Source organism: Hippichthys cyanospilos, chromosome 17 (assembly GCF_059441005.1).
Source record: "Hippichthys cyanospilos isolate Australia breed blue-spotted pipefish chromosome 17, RoL_Hcya_1.0, whole genome shotgun sequence".
Lineage (NCBI taxonomy): Eukaryota > Metazoa > Chordata > Actinopteri > Syngnathiformes > Syngnathidae > Hippichthys > Hippichthys cyanospilos.
This window is the reverse complement of record NC_142385.1, coordinates 3,872,501-3,887,055: the sequence shown is the minus strand read 5'-3', so window position 1 is coordinate 3,887,055 and position 14,555 is coordinate 3,872,501. Positions and strand designations below refer to the sequence as shown.

At 37.1% G+C, this 14,555-nt stretch overlaps 1 protein-coding gene across 2 annotated transcripts in view; it reads left to right on the top strand.

The window, feature by feature from the left end:
• Positions 1–14,555, top strand: part of radil2b (Ras association and DIL domains 2b) — a 44,165-nt gene that overhangs the window by 22,698 nt on the left and 6,912 nt on the right. For both annotated transcript variants that reach the window (XM_088439857.1, XM_088439856.1), the window contains exons 12-15: positions 8,002–8,269; positions 12,147–12,319; positions 14,086–14,230; positions 14,319–14,503. In XM_088439857.1, coding sequence (XP_088295983.1) covers positions 8,002–8,269; positions 12,147–12,319; positions 14,086–14,230; positions 14,319–14,503 — 771 coding nt within the window. The remainder of the gene's footprint in view (positions 1–8,001; positions 8,270–12,146; positions 12,320–14,085; positions 14,231–14,318; positions 14,504–14,555) is intronic.

The following is a 14,555-nucleotide window of genomic DNA, read 5'->3' as shown; positions in this document are numbered from 1 at the left end:
ATCTTTAACTATATTTTGGGTACATGGAAAAACGACTACAACTGAGTAGTCAAACTTGTCGTGCTGTAGCTCCATCTGGCCCAAACACCGATAAAGGAGTAGTCACTCGAGAAAGGAAAATAATCAGTTAAAGGCTGAGAATAAAGAGTCCAGTTTGCTGCTGACAGCTTTTAAGACAAGCCACCGGCCACAGTGGCAGACCACACTGGGGTCATTGTGGCACTGCTGAGAGACAAGACACCCAGCGTCTTTGTGTATATGCTGTATACCAGTGGAGCTCAGTCAAGGTCTTTGAACTGTTGCCAAGAAATCTTTGCATTGCAATATTTTCCATTAGGTGCCTAACCTAATGAACTTTGTTTTTAACAAAATATATTGTTTCCAAAGAAATGTAGTAATATGCTACTAAGCAATGTACAATAGCCACCAGAAAAGCCACATACCATGTTCGATTTCTACACGTATGTCAGTGTTGATGTTCATCCACTACAACCTGTCATTAAAACATGATGAATGATGAGTCTTTAATGCAAACTTTCAAGTAATTGAGATATTGCAAAACACTTGTTTGCAATTCTTGTAATGCTATGTTGAATCAGAAAACAAACAACAAACACATTTAAATCTCTGGCTCCTGTATTTTGGAGCCCAGGTTTTTTTGACACCATATGTTCATCTGGCAACTCTCACCCCGAGTCAGCTAGAATAGATACCAGCAACCCTGTGACCCTGATGAGGACAAACGGCATTGGAAATGTACATTACAGTATATTTGTGTTATTATTAACTGGTTCAATGTTTCCTCAGTCCAAATATCTCTCGCCATATATGTACTGTATGTATACACTGGTATACCAGGACTATCAACTTTCGACCCAACCTTGGAGTGAGACGTCAGTGGGTTGGGTGGGGGTCGAATGCGGTTTGGAAAATGAATGAAAGAAACTGTAAGCCATACATTCAGCAACTGACTAAGGGTGACTGAGCACACCAGGAGCAGAGGAAAAAGCTATACCTTGGCAGCACTGTTTTGTCCTAAAAAAAAAATAAAGAGGTGTTTTTCAATTAGATGTTATTTTCAGTATTCTTAAGTATTTTTTGAGCAAACCTGACAATTAAATTGTGAATTTACTTATATAGTATAACCGAGTACAGGATGCAATGTAGAAAAAAAGCTTTCTAACAAAATTATACAATGTGTAAAGGATAATGGCTTAAAATAACACTGTCAGTATGAGAAGAATTCTTATCTTCAGGCAGAACATATATCATTTCACTTTATATAATAATGCAGCCGCTTATTGAATGATGGGCTAAATTAGTGTTGTTATTCTTTAGGGGGGAAAGAAAATCATACATGACAAGGAAAAAGCTGCATTTGAAGGGCAAACAAGCATATATGATCATCTAAGCCTCATATATTTACATATACATTTATTGCCAATAAAGTTAATTATTTATTTTTGTGAACAGATCTCTGCTCTACACCCAAAACAGGATGCTTTAGAATTTATAATTATTTCTTTTTGAGAACAGGTCTGACACTTTATATTGATTATATTTTTGTGAAACAATATTTATCAATAATTACGTTATTTCTTTTTGATAACTGATTTGTTATACTCTCCAGAAGAGGACACTTTAGGTCAATTATCTTTTTGTGGACCAATACCAACAAAGTTTGAAAGAGACTAAACTTTCATAAACCAGACACTGATGACATGTTTTCTGTTTGTTTGTTTTTTAACCCTAAGAGCTATTTTATTGGGGGTTGGGAACCACTGATCTAAATCTACTTTATACAACCGTACAAGGCACAGAGTACAAAGTTTTTTTTTTTTGCTGGGCAGTTGTGTGAAACATTGACTAAATTGAAGTATTTCTAATTTAATGTTTAAATTTTGTGGAGTTTAGTTGTGGAGGAAGAGTCAATTTAGTCAGAATGCAAGCATAGCTGCGAGGAAACTTCGTAGTCATACAAGTGAGTAGTATTGAAAAGACTTTGTAGTCGTACGAAAATAATTTGAAAGCACACAATTTTGACTCGTGGTCACAAGAAATGAATTCAAACTCACGAGAGAGCCTTTCAAACATTTTTGATTAGTACTCGCAGTGAAACATTTAAAACACACAATTTATTACTGTTACTAATACCAATGGTCAATCATGCATATGTGTTATTACTCCCTAGTAAGGCTATTGCATTGATGTAAGTCCATGTAGTATTTAGTGTATTTATTTTAACTTAGTGTTGCATGTTGGTAGTGAGTTACACCCCGTGCGCAATCCCAAACTGAATAGGCAGCAAAGCTAGGCTCTGCTTGCATCTTCTCTCAGTCGACTGGGCTCTTCACGGCGCGAGGAATGCACCCGGTGGAGACAAGGAAGAGACTTTCAGAAACCAGGGGAAGTTTGGAAGACGGTATTGAAGTGCACTGAAGGCATGCTAGTCCTGCAGACATTTCGACTCTGGAAACATTTTTATTCCCATTGTGCTTTCTCTTAAAGTTTGAGAGTTTCAAATTTTGTGTGAGAGAGTGACACTAGACAGAAATGCGTGAGTCTCACACTCAAGGCAGAAGTGTATACTAATACCTGGATGTCCCAATTAACAAACAAGGGCTCCAGACCAAATCAAATGATGAGACGTACTGTATCTGATGCTTGCAAAGTGCTGTTAACAGGCCATAGCATTCAACCAAGCCGAAGTCTCACATTTCACGCTCGTAAAAAGCCAAATGGATTTTGTGCCTGATTCAGCTCATTTGGTTTTCTGTTAGCCTGTTTTCCTCGTGGGATGGAAATCAATAATTTGACACAGTATCTCTGAAGCGGCAATAATAGTGTCTGTCCTTCAAGTTTAATTTCAATTTCTATTGATTGTACGAGGACCAGTGTCATTGTATTATCTAAATGTCTGTACACAACACGTTATCTTTCAATTCATCTGTTTCATGTAATACGATACATAGATATTTCTTCAAATAGGATAGAATGAACAATAAATAGAATACATAGATTAATGAAGAATGAGTAAAATAGGATAGACATGATAGTTTCACAGTAATTCAAATATTATTTTCAATGTGTTCTTGTTTTGTTATTCAAAGCGTTAAAGGCTCTGGGGCAAAAGTTGTCTCTGAGTCTGTTCGGGGTTTTCATTCTTGAAATCAAAGACATATCCCTACAACAGCCTATTTTGTTTTCTAGGAATGTCAAGCCCATGTACCGTAGGCTATAGCACAGCAATAAATTGCAAACGCATCGAGTAACAGCATCCTTTTATAAGATAAGGAGGACTAAAATGTGCCACAGTTTAGAGTACCGTTTTTTTCCGAACTATAAGGCGCACAGGATTATAAGGCGCAGCCTCAATTAATGGCATATGCCAAAACCTTTTCCATATATAAGACGCACCGGATTATAAGGCGCAACCGCAATTAATGTAATATTTTAAAACTTTTTCAATCACAATATAGTAATACTCAAAGTAATAACGATAATAACTCAAATATTAACTCTAAACTCTCAATAGCATAATAACTCAATGTCAATATGACCAACCTTGTTCCACTGTAAACACACAAAAGAAACAGGTAACGCTTACTTTATCAGTTCAATCTCAAAATTGATCCATATATAAGGTGCACCTGATTATAAGGCGCACCATCAGCTTTTTTAAAAAATAAGGCTTATAGGTGCGCCTTATAGTGTGGAAAATACGGTAGTTTAGGATACAAGTTTGTATTCCTCGTTGCTTGTGAACAATTTCATATTTCTTACACCTTTCCACTTTTGCAATCGACCAAAAAAGTGCAAAATCAGTATGAAGTATTATGAATATTTTATGAATATTTTATTGCCACTCCAATACCCCTAGGAAAAAAGTCCTATGCTATTCATTGAAATCAGAAGTCTCAATTGGTAACTAGAATTGATCTGTGTGTACTGTCGTATATTGCAATATATCTGGAGGAAACACACACATTGCAAGGGTTTTGCCAACTAGTCATTTCAAACATCATGCTTGCCATTTCATCACAGGATGCGATCCTCCTCTGTCCACATACGAACCAACAGAATCAGTGAGGAATGTGATGAAGTGTCCTGTGTCGAACAAAGGTTTATTTGATTGTAGATAGTTATATTATACAGTAGACCCCCGGGTTACGGCGTCCCTGGCTTATGTTTTTTTTCATGTTACGAGGTGGAATAATAAGTTTTTTCGTCCCCATCTTTAAGGCATCTATCCCACTTTATGATTAACATCAACAACTGTCATGACCTGTGGGGTTGGTTGTGTTTGTTGTTTTGCCTTCCTCTTGAGGCGTTTGTTGGTAATTGCTCTTATTTTCTGTTGGCGTCAAACTGCCTCCGTGGCAATGCTTCGCTGCAATGCTCGTCTGCTATTGGTCGCTGTCTCGACTCCTTAAAATACTGGTCTACTATTTGTCATCGTGATGGGGTCATGCTGTCCTGCTATTGGTCGGCGCACGGGGTCACAAAGATGGGTCCCTAAAGACTTGATCTCGTGTGCTTTCAATATCATATTTATTATGAATTTTAGTGCTTAATTCAAACTTGATTTGGTTATCCATGAGTCCAAAGATTGCTAGTGATGTTAAAGAGAGAAGTAAGAAGATGATTTATATGGAAATAAAGCTGGAGATAATCAAGAAATACGAAGAAAGCTAAGGTAACCTAGCCTAGGCTACCATTACTAGGAAATGTAGCTTAACAAGCGTCACTCAAAGGTAAATAAATCCTTTATATAGTTTTTATTTATGATGTTATTTAATTGTATGCATGTATATTTAATATGTATATACAATTTTTATGTTTTTACCTGGAGTTTTACATGCATTTGCTAATTAACAGTTTGGATTGCATACCATACGATAAATTTGTGTTACGATCCTAACCACGGAACGGATTAATCTCATAAACCGAGGGACCGCTGCATATCTTGAACCTGAAATACCCTGCCACTGTCAACTCTAGAATTGATTCAAAAGAAGGTTCACGCTTAATCTTGTAGTTCACATTATAGGAGGCCCACTGTATTGTATTGTATTGTATTATTATATTATATTATATTATATTATATTATATTATATTATATTATATTATATTATATTATATTATATTATATTTCATTATCCTTCCATTTTCTATAGCCGCTTATCCTCACAAGGGTTGCAGGCTTGATGGTGCCTATCCCAGCTTGTTTCGAGCAGTAGGCGGGGGATACCCTGAACTGGTTGCCAGCCAATCGCAGGGCACACAGAGACGAACAACCATTTACGCACACAATAAGACCTAGGGACAATTTAGTATGTACAATTCACCTACCATGCATTGTTTTGGAGTGTTGGAGGAAGCTCAGGAAGAACATGCAAACTCCACACAAGACGGCCAGAGCCAGGTGGATTTGAACACGGGTCTCATGAACTGTTAGGCGGATGTGCTATTCACTCTGCCACAGAGTCGCCTTATATTATATTATATTGTGTTACAGTGGACCCCTGTGTTACAATGTCCCTGATTTATGTTATTTTCATGATGCTATGTGGAATACTGAGTTTTTTCATCCCCTCTTTATGACATTTGCCCGTTTTGCAACTGTCATGACCCTAGGGGCTTGGCTGTATTTGTGTTGTTTCGTCTCCATCTGCAGGCGTTTTTAGGTAATTACACTTATTTTCAGTTGCTGTCCCTGTAAAGCGTCACTATAATTCTGCTATTGGTTGGCGTCTCTTCACAGAGATGGTGGTCTGCTATTGGTTGGCCTCACTCATTTCAAAATGGCAATATGGTAAACCTTTGTTCGATTGTGAGTGGTTACAAAACCGTATTTATAGTGCATTTTACTGTTTAATTCAAACGTGAAAGGGTATATATAGTATATGTAGCACTTGAAAGGGTTAGCCATGGGTCCCAAGATTGTGAGTGATGTTAAAAGGAGAAGTAACAAGATGATTTATATGGGAACGATGCTGGAGATAACCCTTATTAGGGAATATGGGCATAACATTTTGATGTTTTTACCCGGGATTCTAAATACATCAGCTATTTAACATAGGTTTGGATTGCCCGTCATTCGACAAATTCGACAAAACCCTAACCCACTGTATATTATATTATATTATATTATATTATATTATATTATATTATATTATATTATATTATATTATATTATATTATATTATATTATACGCATTGATCTAATGTGGGGAGTATTGCCACAGCTTGGAACAGAAAAGGCACTGAGCGTTTTGAACTGAAGACGTCTGTTGGTGGATCCAAGCAAATTTCTCCAGACTTGTGGGCAGGCTGTTTATTTGGCCATTATGATGAATGCGCCGTTTTACTGTGAGACAATCCATATCTGGGATGAATGCGGTAAATCAAAAATCAAGCTTTGTTTAATTCTCATTCCTTGGCTCCACTGTGCCATTTTCCAAGCAGAAAACATAATGTTGTCTCCATTTCCATTGTCACATGTGTGATGGGGGCACTGGCTGTCTCCTTTCAATCTGCCGTTTGTCTTCTGCCTTTCCCCACCTACCCTACGCATTACAGTGAAAGTAAAATGATCTGCTCAGGGCGGATTCCTTCAGAACTCTTCACTCAGCACTCTTGTTACTTACAGCACCGTGCCAAAACCACATGAGCCATATTCCATTTTTTTGGAATGTAGATCTAGCGCCGCTGCCGGCCTTGGTGGGAGTAAAAGCAAGATTTCTGAGGAAAAGGGGATGTCTGCGTACAATTAGCCTAAACAGAGCTGTCATTGTCCGTGTGTACACTGTGGCGTAGCATAGGCCTTTTAGCTGAGAGTGGGGGAAAAAATGCACTCATTTTTGCTGATTCATTTGGTTTGGTCCATGTAATCCTCCATTGATTATATTGCAGTGTTAAGAGAATTGTGTTAAGTGAAGGCCACATTTGTGGTCATTAATCTGGCTCAAACATTCACTACACAATAATTAACTTTAACTAATTTTATCCCAAAGAAATTTGTTTAAGTTTGTTTAGAGTCCAGACATTCAATTCCTGGCACATACTGTATTTATATTTCATTTTTTTAAGTGTTTAGCTGAAGTAAAATTACAAGCTGCTGCTAATAAATGAATTAGGTACCAAAAAAAAAAAAAAAATGAAATTAAGTGCTCAAGTAATTAATCACTTGAGGTCACTGGTGTCAAAATCAAGGCCCGGGGGCCAGATCTGGCTCACCACTTTATTTTATGTGACCTGCGAAATGCTGATTTGTCTTAATTCTTTGATTTGATGCTGATTTAAAATATCAAACTTGCAAATCTTCAACTTTAAAAATTTTGTAGGAAAAAACACAACCGTTATTTTCTTCCCAATCTCTCTTTGGAACAGTTTTTACCAGCCTCTGCTTTTAAAACTTGCTAAGTATGTGAAAACACACTTAAAATTTCTTTGATTGGCAGTCAAACTATACAATGTGGCCCACAATAAAAATGAGTTTGATAACCCTGCTTTAGGTAAACCAGAGAAAATATTTTAGGTAGTTGATTACTAAAGTAAATGATTATTTAATTACCGGTACTAAGGATTTCAATTTCATTTGGTGCTAAAGTACTAAAGTGTTTGGATAACTTTAGTAATTGATTGCTTTGATAACCACAAATGTGGCCTTCAATTGATAAGTTTAGTAATTGATTACTAGGGTACTCAAATACTAAAGTATTTGATTAGTTCTCAGTTACCTTAAGTAATTGAGCACTTTAGTGCTTAATATATTTTGTACCAGCCATTTTTAGACCAAGCCAAACATTTGAAGAAAAAAAAAAAGTACACAGGATTGAATGTTTGGACTAAAAAAAAAAAACCTAATAAATAAAATGACGTCTTGTGGTGTGAATGAGTTAACACACACAGAAGGCACACACACACGCACATTACCATACACCTTTGGTATGATTCACAATCCGTAACAAAAGTGACTAAATAATTTTGTCTTACCAGGTCCTGTATCCCATCCTGCCGGGCTTTCTGGACTGGGTCCCATTAAAAGAGGGTTTTGAAGATCCATGTCTGACTGGTGAGAGTGATCCGGTCCTGGGTAGCAGCTGGATGACAGTCCTAGATCAGGTCCAGCAGGTTGTGGATATCCTGTCAGAGACCCAGACACTACTATCAGAAAGTCAGCTTCACCCTGAGATGTCCAAACAGCTCATTGCTTTCCTTTTCTACTTCATCAATGCATCACTCTTCAATTTACTGATGGAAAGAGGTACCTGTGCATCATGTTTTATATAATAATAATGCATACATGTATTATAGTGACCATTGTGTGGTCTTCTTTCTTTAATGGAAAGTGCCCTAAGTAGGCATAATTACTACAAAACCCCTCCTAAATATCTAAATAATAGGAAGTGGGGCGCATGCCTATAATCTGAAAAGAGTTGCCCCAAGATAACCTGATTATAGGTCAAAAGAGGACCAATCCAATATTTGGGTCACCCTGACCCAACTTGTTTTATAAAAAAACTACTTTTTTTTTTTTGCTTGCCCTGTTTTTTTTGGTTGTTTTGAATAAAATAATACAGAAAGTTGGGTCAAACTGAACCAAATGTTGGGCCAGACCCATAATTAACTATTTATAGAGTGTTCTTACGTATACATTTTTTTTAAATGCCAAAAATATCACATACATAAAAGATACATCACTGTGTTTATGGCTTTTACCTGAGCAGGAGGATGTGGACAGAAGCAGACAGGATGCAAAAGTGCAAGACACAGCAAGCATCAAAAACTAGATAGATATCCAGTTATCCAAACTAATCCAGTTATCCTCGCCATGGTTGCAGGTTTGCTGGTGCCTATCCCACCTGAACTGGTTGCCAGCCAATTGCAGGGTACATAGAAACCAACAACCATTCATGCTTCCCAATCACACCTAAGGACAATTTAGTATGTCCAAAACACCTGCCATGCATGCTTTTGGGGTGTGGGAGGAACCCATGCGGACTCAGGGAGAACATACAAACTCCACACAGAAAGGCTGGAGCCAGCTGGATTTGAACTCGGGTCCCTGAGCTGTGAGGCGGAAGTGCTAACCACTGCGCCACAGATTAAAATAATAAATATGACAATAATACTAACGCAGAAGACAACCTGAAATGACAGCTTGAGCACTTGACTTGAAGTCCAGATAACATATTACTGTGACGCTAGAGCTTAAATACTGTCAGACATCAATTCTCTATGACATAAAAAAAGTAAACTAAAAAGCCACAGGAACCAGAGGTGGGCGTTTTCCATTTTTTTGCTGGTTCGTCATCTACAGTCCATCTGGACCGTGGACCCACTTCCGATCCACTGCCGATCTATCTTTTTTGGAAGTTTACCCAAACTGTAATCACAAGTATGAACAACACTTCCATCTTCATAACCTCAATTGCTCCAAAAGAAAACTATTAAAAAACAAAAAAAAAAGAAAATGCTTAAGGAAACAATTAAATAAATTGAACTATTTTAGTAAAAAGTCTTGAACCTGTCTTTCACTTTTAATAATTATAAATCAACCTCTTATCATTGGACTACAAAGGCCTGAAAGTGAGTTTTGAACAGTACATGGCATTAACACGTGTGTATACTTCAGGGCATACTCATCAATGAGTTTTAATGCAGAACTCAGAAGTCATTGTTCTGAACCCCTTTCAAAGTCATGGTTTGATAAAACAAAATTCACATGCATGTCATCTGTTACATACAGTACATTGTTATCGACACAACTCAACAATGAGCCCATCGGTTGCTGGTATGACGTCAAGTTACATTTAAAAAGCTAAATAAAAACAAAAAATCTTAATAATAATAATAATAATAATAATAATATGTTCATTCCAAACATTGATTTTTGCTTTAGGCCTGAACAATGAATGTGCTTTGTGATTGTTCATTCTGTATATATATTATTAATATTTGGTTTAGATAGGGACTAGTGCATTTGGACCTTCATCAACCGTTATTAATATTAAGGCAGTGGTTTTTTTGTGTTTGTTTTTTTTTAACCTTACCTTATTTGAAGCAATCAAATATTACCAAACGAGATTTTACTCTAGATTATTCAAGAATGATTCTATGGAACAAAAGACAATTCTCGAAAAACAATTTCAGCTGCACATTGCACACATAGGTGTACCAGCAGGCCAAAATTCACATATATGGCATGACAGGCCATCAGCGTTGCATTTTGCAGCCTTTTTATATTAGTTCCACTTCACATAGTCCAGCTGGCCAGGGTTAAGAGGGTTAAAGGTGTTTTGGGTTGCATTTCAGAAATATGACAGGTTGCAACACTACTTTAGACAAAATCATTGCAAAATTGTGGGGGTGTGTCATGGTATAGGACCTAAAAGTCAGAATAGCATCAAAGAATATTCTGATTGATGTCAGAACAATTGCACACAACATCAACATCAAATGTGTCCAGTTGCCGTCATTGCAGTTCAATGTACTGCTTACAGTGCTGCTTACATTTGGCAGTTAAGTCTTGACTGGTCTTGTCAAGTTTAATTTCAATGCACAGTTAATATAAGATTTAATTCAGTGACAAGATAGAAAGCCTCACTTCAAGTCTGATGAGCCCTCAGTAAATACAGTAGTCAGACTGTGTAACACAAAGTGTGTTTAAAGCCTTTTGTTTCCAATGCCAACTTGTCTGTGGATGAACAAAATGCTGACGAATCCCTCTTGAGTTTGTGTAGACTGCTAAATGGAACCATGTGCGAAAACACCGGCATCAGGCGTAGTATATTCTTTTAAGGGTGACAGAAGTATAAGACAGAAGAATAATACTGTGGTCCACATATCATTACTAACATAGCATGTTGCCTCAAACAAAACTCCCCCAAAAGTCACTGAGTCACTGCATGCTGGTGCCTATCCCAGCTACCTTCGGGCTGTAGGCAGGGGCCACAGTGAACTGGTTGCCAGCCAATCACAGGGCACACAGAGACAAATGACCACTCACGCTCCCAATAACACCTAAGGGCAATTTGGAAATTAAAAACAAAACAAAACAAAAATCAAAATGTTTTGATCGCTCAAATGTCATCATTTCGATGTTCTTCCTTACCTTGAAGCAGATGACCATGTTATCCAAACATCGGCAAGTAATCGAGATCGTCATGATCTCTTTCTTTAACGAGTCTACTTTGAATTTGATGCTTTAAAACAGTGGGCGATGTTAATGCTTCAAAAGGGGCTGCATGGTGGGAAGTAATGCATACTGGGCATACATGACATAAGATGTTAAAAAACTCACAAAGTCATGACAAGTAAAATACTGAAGCGCTGTGTGCTAATTGCTGAGCTATAAATTAAGTCAAATTTACAAAGAAATACAAGACTTGTTAGATTGTTACAATACAACATGGACCAAAGCCAAATGTCTGGTAATATGCCCAGATGCCACACACACACATACACGCACACGCACACATTGTGAATCACTTTGCAGCTGTCGAAGTATTTTACCTGTGATGAGCAGTAGCACGATCAAGCTAGATGCTAATGCAAACATGAATGCTAGTAAAGAGTTCCACTTTCTGGAACTAGATGAAGTGGCAGGTCAACCGCTTTGATGATGACATTATGTGGGTCTCTTTGACAAATAGAAAAATAATAATTATTATTATTGAAAATTATATTAAACGGGTTGAATTGATTACCTTATGGAAAAGTCATGAATACACTCACGATTTCATTTAAAATAAAATGAAATGAACACAAAAACATAATTTATTTTATTAATAACCCAAATGATTTCACGGACCCCTATATATATATATATATATATATATATATATATATATATATATATATGAAATGTGGTTGTTGATGTTTTTCGTTAATAGCATATGACACGTCAATTCACTGTTGATGTTGAGAAATATTGAATGTCTCTAACGTTAGCCTTCTTTTTGGATTTTTGTTTTTTATGCTGACTCAGCTGTCATCATATGCATTGTGTCATGTTTGAATCAAAGACAGATGAGCAACTAAATATTCAGCCAGCCGTGTAATAAAAATGGAGCTCACTAAATCATCCTATTTACATCGTGAGCAATTTCAACAAAGACTTTTTTTTTATGTGTTTGCAGGCTCAGAGCCAGGTTTCTATCAGCGGGCTACAGGCATTCGCATACAAACCAATTTGGACTGTCTCCTCAACTGGTCCCAGACAACTGGATTGGGAAAAGTGGCTTTCGAGCACACACGCACACTCTCATCAGCGATCAATCTTCTTGCTACGCCAAGGAGAAATTTACTCCAGGTGAAAGGATGTACACTTACAAGGCTACATAGTGCGACTTTTATCCCAATTCAAAATAGTTACAGCTCTCTTGTCAAGTCTGTGGCAACACTTTCCACACCCTATTTGTTGTCCTCTTTAATTGAGTGTCACGGTGATGCATGGCGGTTTTAGGCGGTGTGGGACATGGGAAAGGTGGAACCAAAAAGATGCAGGGCAGACTGGACTGAGGCTCAAATGAGGAGGGTTTAATAGCCAACAGATGCAGGGTAGTAAAGAACCAAAAATACAAAGTACAACAAAAAACACTAAACTCAACTCACTGGGGCAACAAAGGAACGGGAGGCAGCACGGGAAGGACAGGTACAAAGGAGCGCGAGACAAGACAGCGGGGGAATGACGTACAATGACCCAACAAGGGGCCAGGCAAAACACTGGGGCTTAAATACTATCAGAACTAATGAAGACGCAAGACACCTGGGAACAACAAGGGGCGGGGAAACTGACTGGAGGACACACACGGGCGACAGGTGAGGTTAATTACAGTGATGACACGCGGGGGAAAACACAGAGAACCTATAACTTAAACCACACAACCCAAAACCCACAACAAAACACAGACAGATCATGACATTGAGCTCTTTTTGAGCGTGAAGTTGGGTCTGATGCACACTTGTGTTCTCTGTCGGTCTACCCATGCTTGCATGGAAAATTTTGAATGTCGCTTTATATATATATATATATATATATATATATATATATATATATATATATATATATATATATATATATATATATATATATAAAAGCGACATTCAATATATATATATATATATATATATATATATATATATATATATATATATATATATATATATATATATATATATATATATGGTGGTAGGCCAGCAAGGCCTTATCTCCTGGACTAAAATAACCTGAAATTATCATAACTATATTATATAATATTATATAACTATAAAAAAAGTCAATTACATTTTAAATGTATTTTTACTGAATATATATGTTTTTATTTATAAAATTATTCTCCATATTCTGTTCTTTTCATGTCATATTATATCCATATGGTTACACTCCTACAAGTGCTGCTGTTTTAGCGTGGAGTTTTTAGTCAATTAGAAGTCAGCTGAGTTTGTATCATATGAAAGACATGATTTCCATTCCTTACCTATAATTACAAATATGTAATATCTGTGTTGTATGTATGGCAACACTGTCATCTATTGGTCACAGTTATCATTACATTGCTCAATTGGTTTAATGTTAGATAAGCACTGGTCAAGGGTGTCAGCGACCCTCCATAAAAAAGTTTTTGACGAGAATTGTATTATTTTTCTTACTATTTTAAAAGACAAAAATGTTCATCCATGGCACTGAAACAGTTAAGAGCATTAATTGGAAGAAGAGGAACTTATAGCTAAATTTTCTCACCACACATGTCCTACAATGCCCATTGTCATTGGTGATGTAATTTTCTGATGAGGCAGAAATCAAACATTAAAAATCTATATTGTATATTCTGGATTTACTGAATAAAATATACCATAAGAATGCGACAAATGTAATTACAAAGTTTATTTAAATCAGACATGGCACAGAACATGTTTTTTCATCCAATCGAAAAGGCTTTGTGCTGTCATTTACTGAAAAAATACTTTTCAGGATGTTCATCATTGAACACAACAAAGCTGACCTCAGACATTTGCATAGTAATAATTTGACAGCAGTGTGACCAGCTAATATGACTTGTGTGCATTTGAGTATAGTCCACCTGGGTGTCATTACGATCGGACTTCCCTGCCCTGAATGCAGCTCAGCTGAACCACCTGCTCAGTTTTTACAGCCCACCAAGCCCCACTAGGCACACCTGGACTCCATGCGGCCGGGATCAAAAAGATGTTCAAAGAACTGGTGAGCATTGTTCACACATTATCATCTCATGAAATAATGTCTTCTTAGGTGTCTGCTCCATTATATTTTGTGTCACTTGCATTTTCAGAGGATATCCTGCAAAGTTTTGATAGCCACCATCCTCTTGTGCTACCAGATGGGGATTACCAGTTCATGGTGGGAAAGCCAGTGACAGATTCGGGCCTGGTTGAACAATTAAACAAGCTCAAAGTGTTCATTTTCAACCTTTCTAATATACAATCCAATGGAGTCACAGCTACTAGCTATCAGCAGGTAACTGGAGGACATTTTCTCACTACTGTCAAACAGTATGGGTGCATACGTA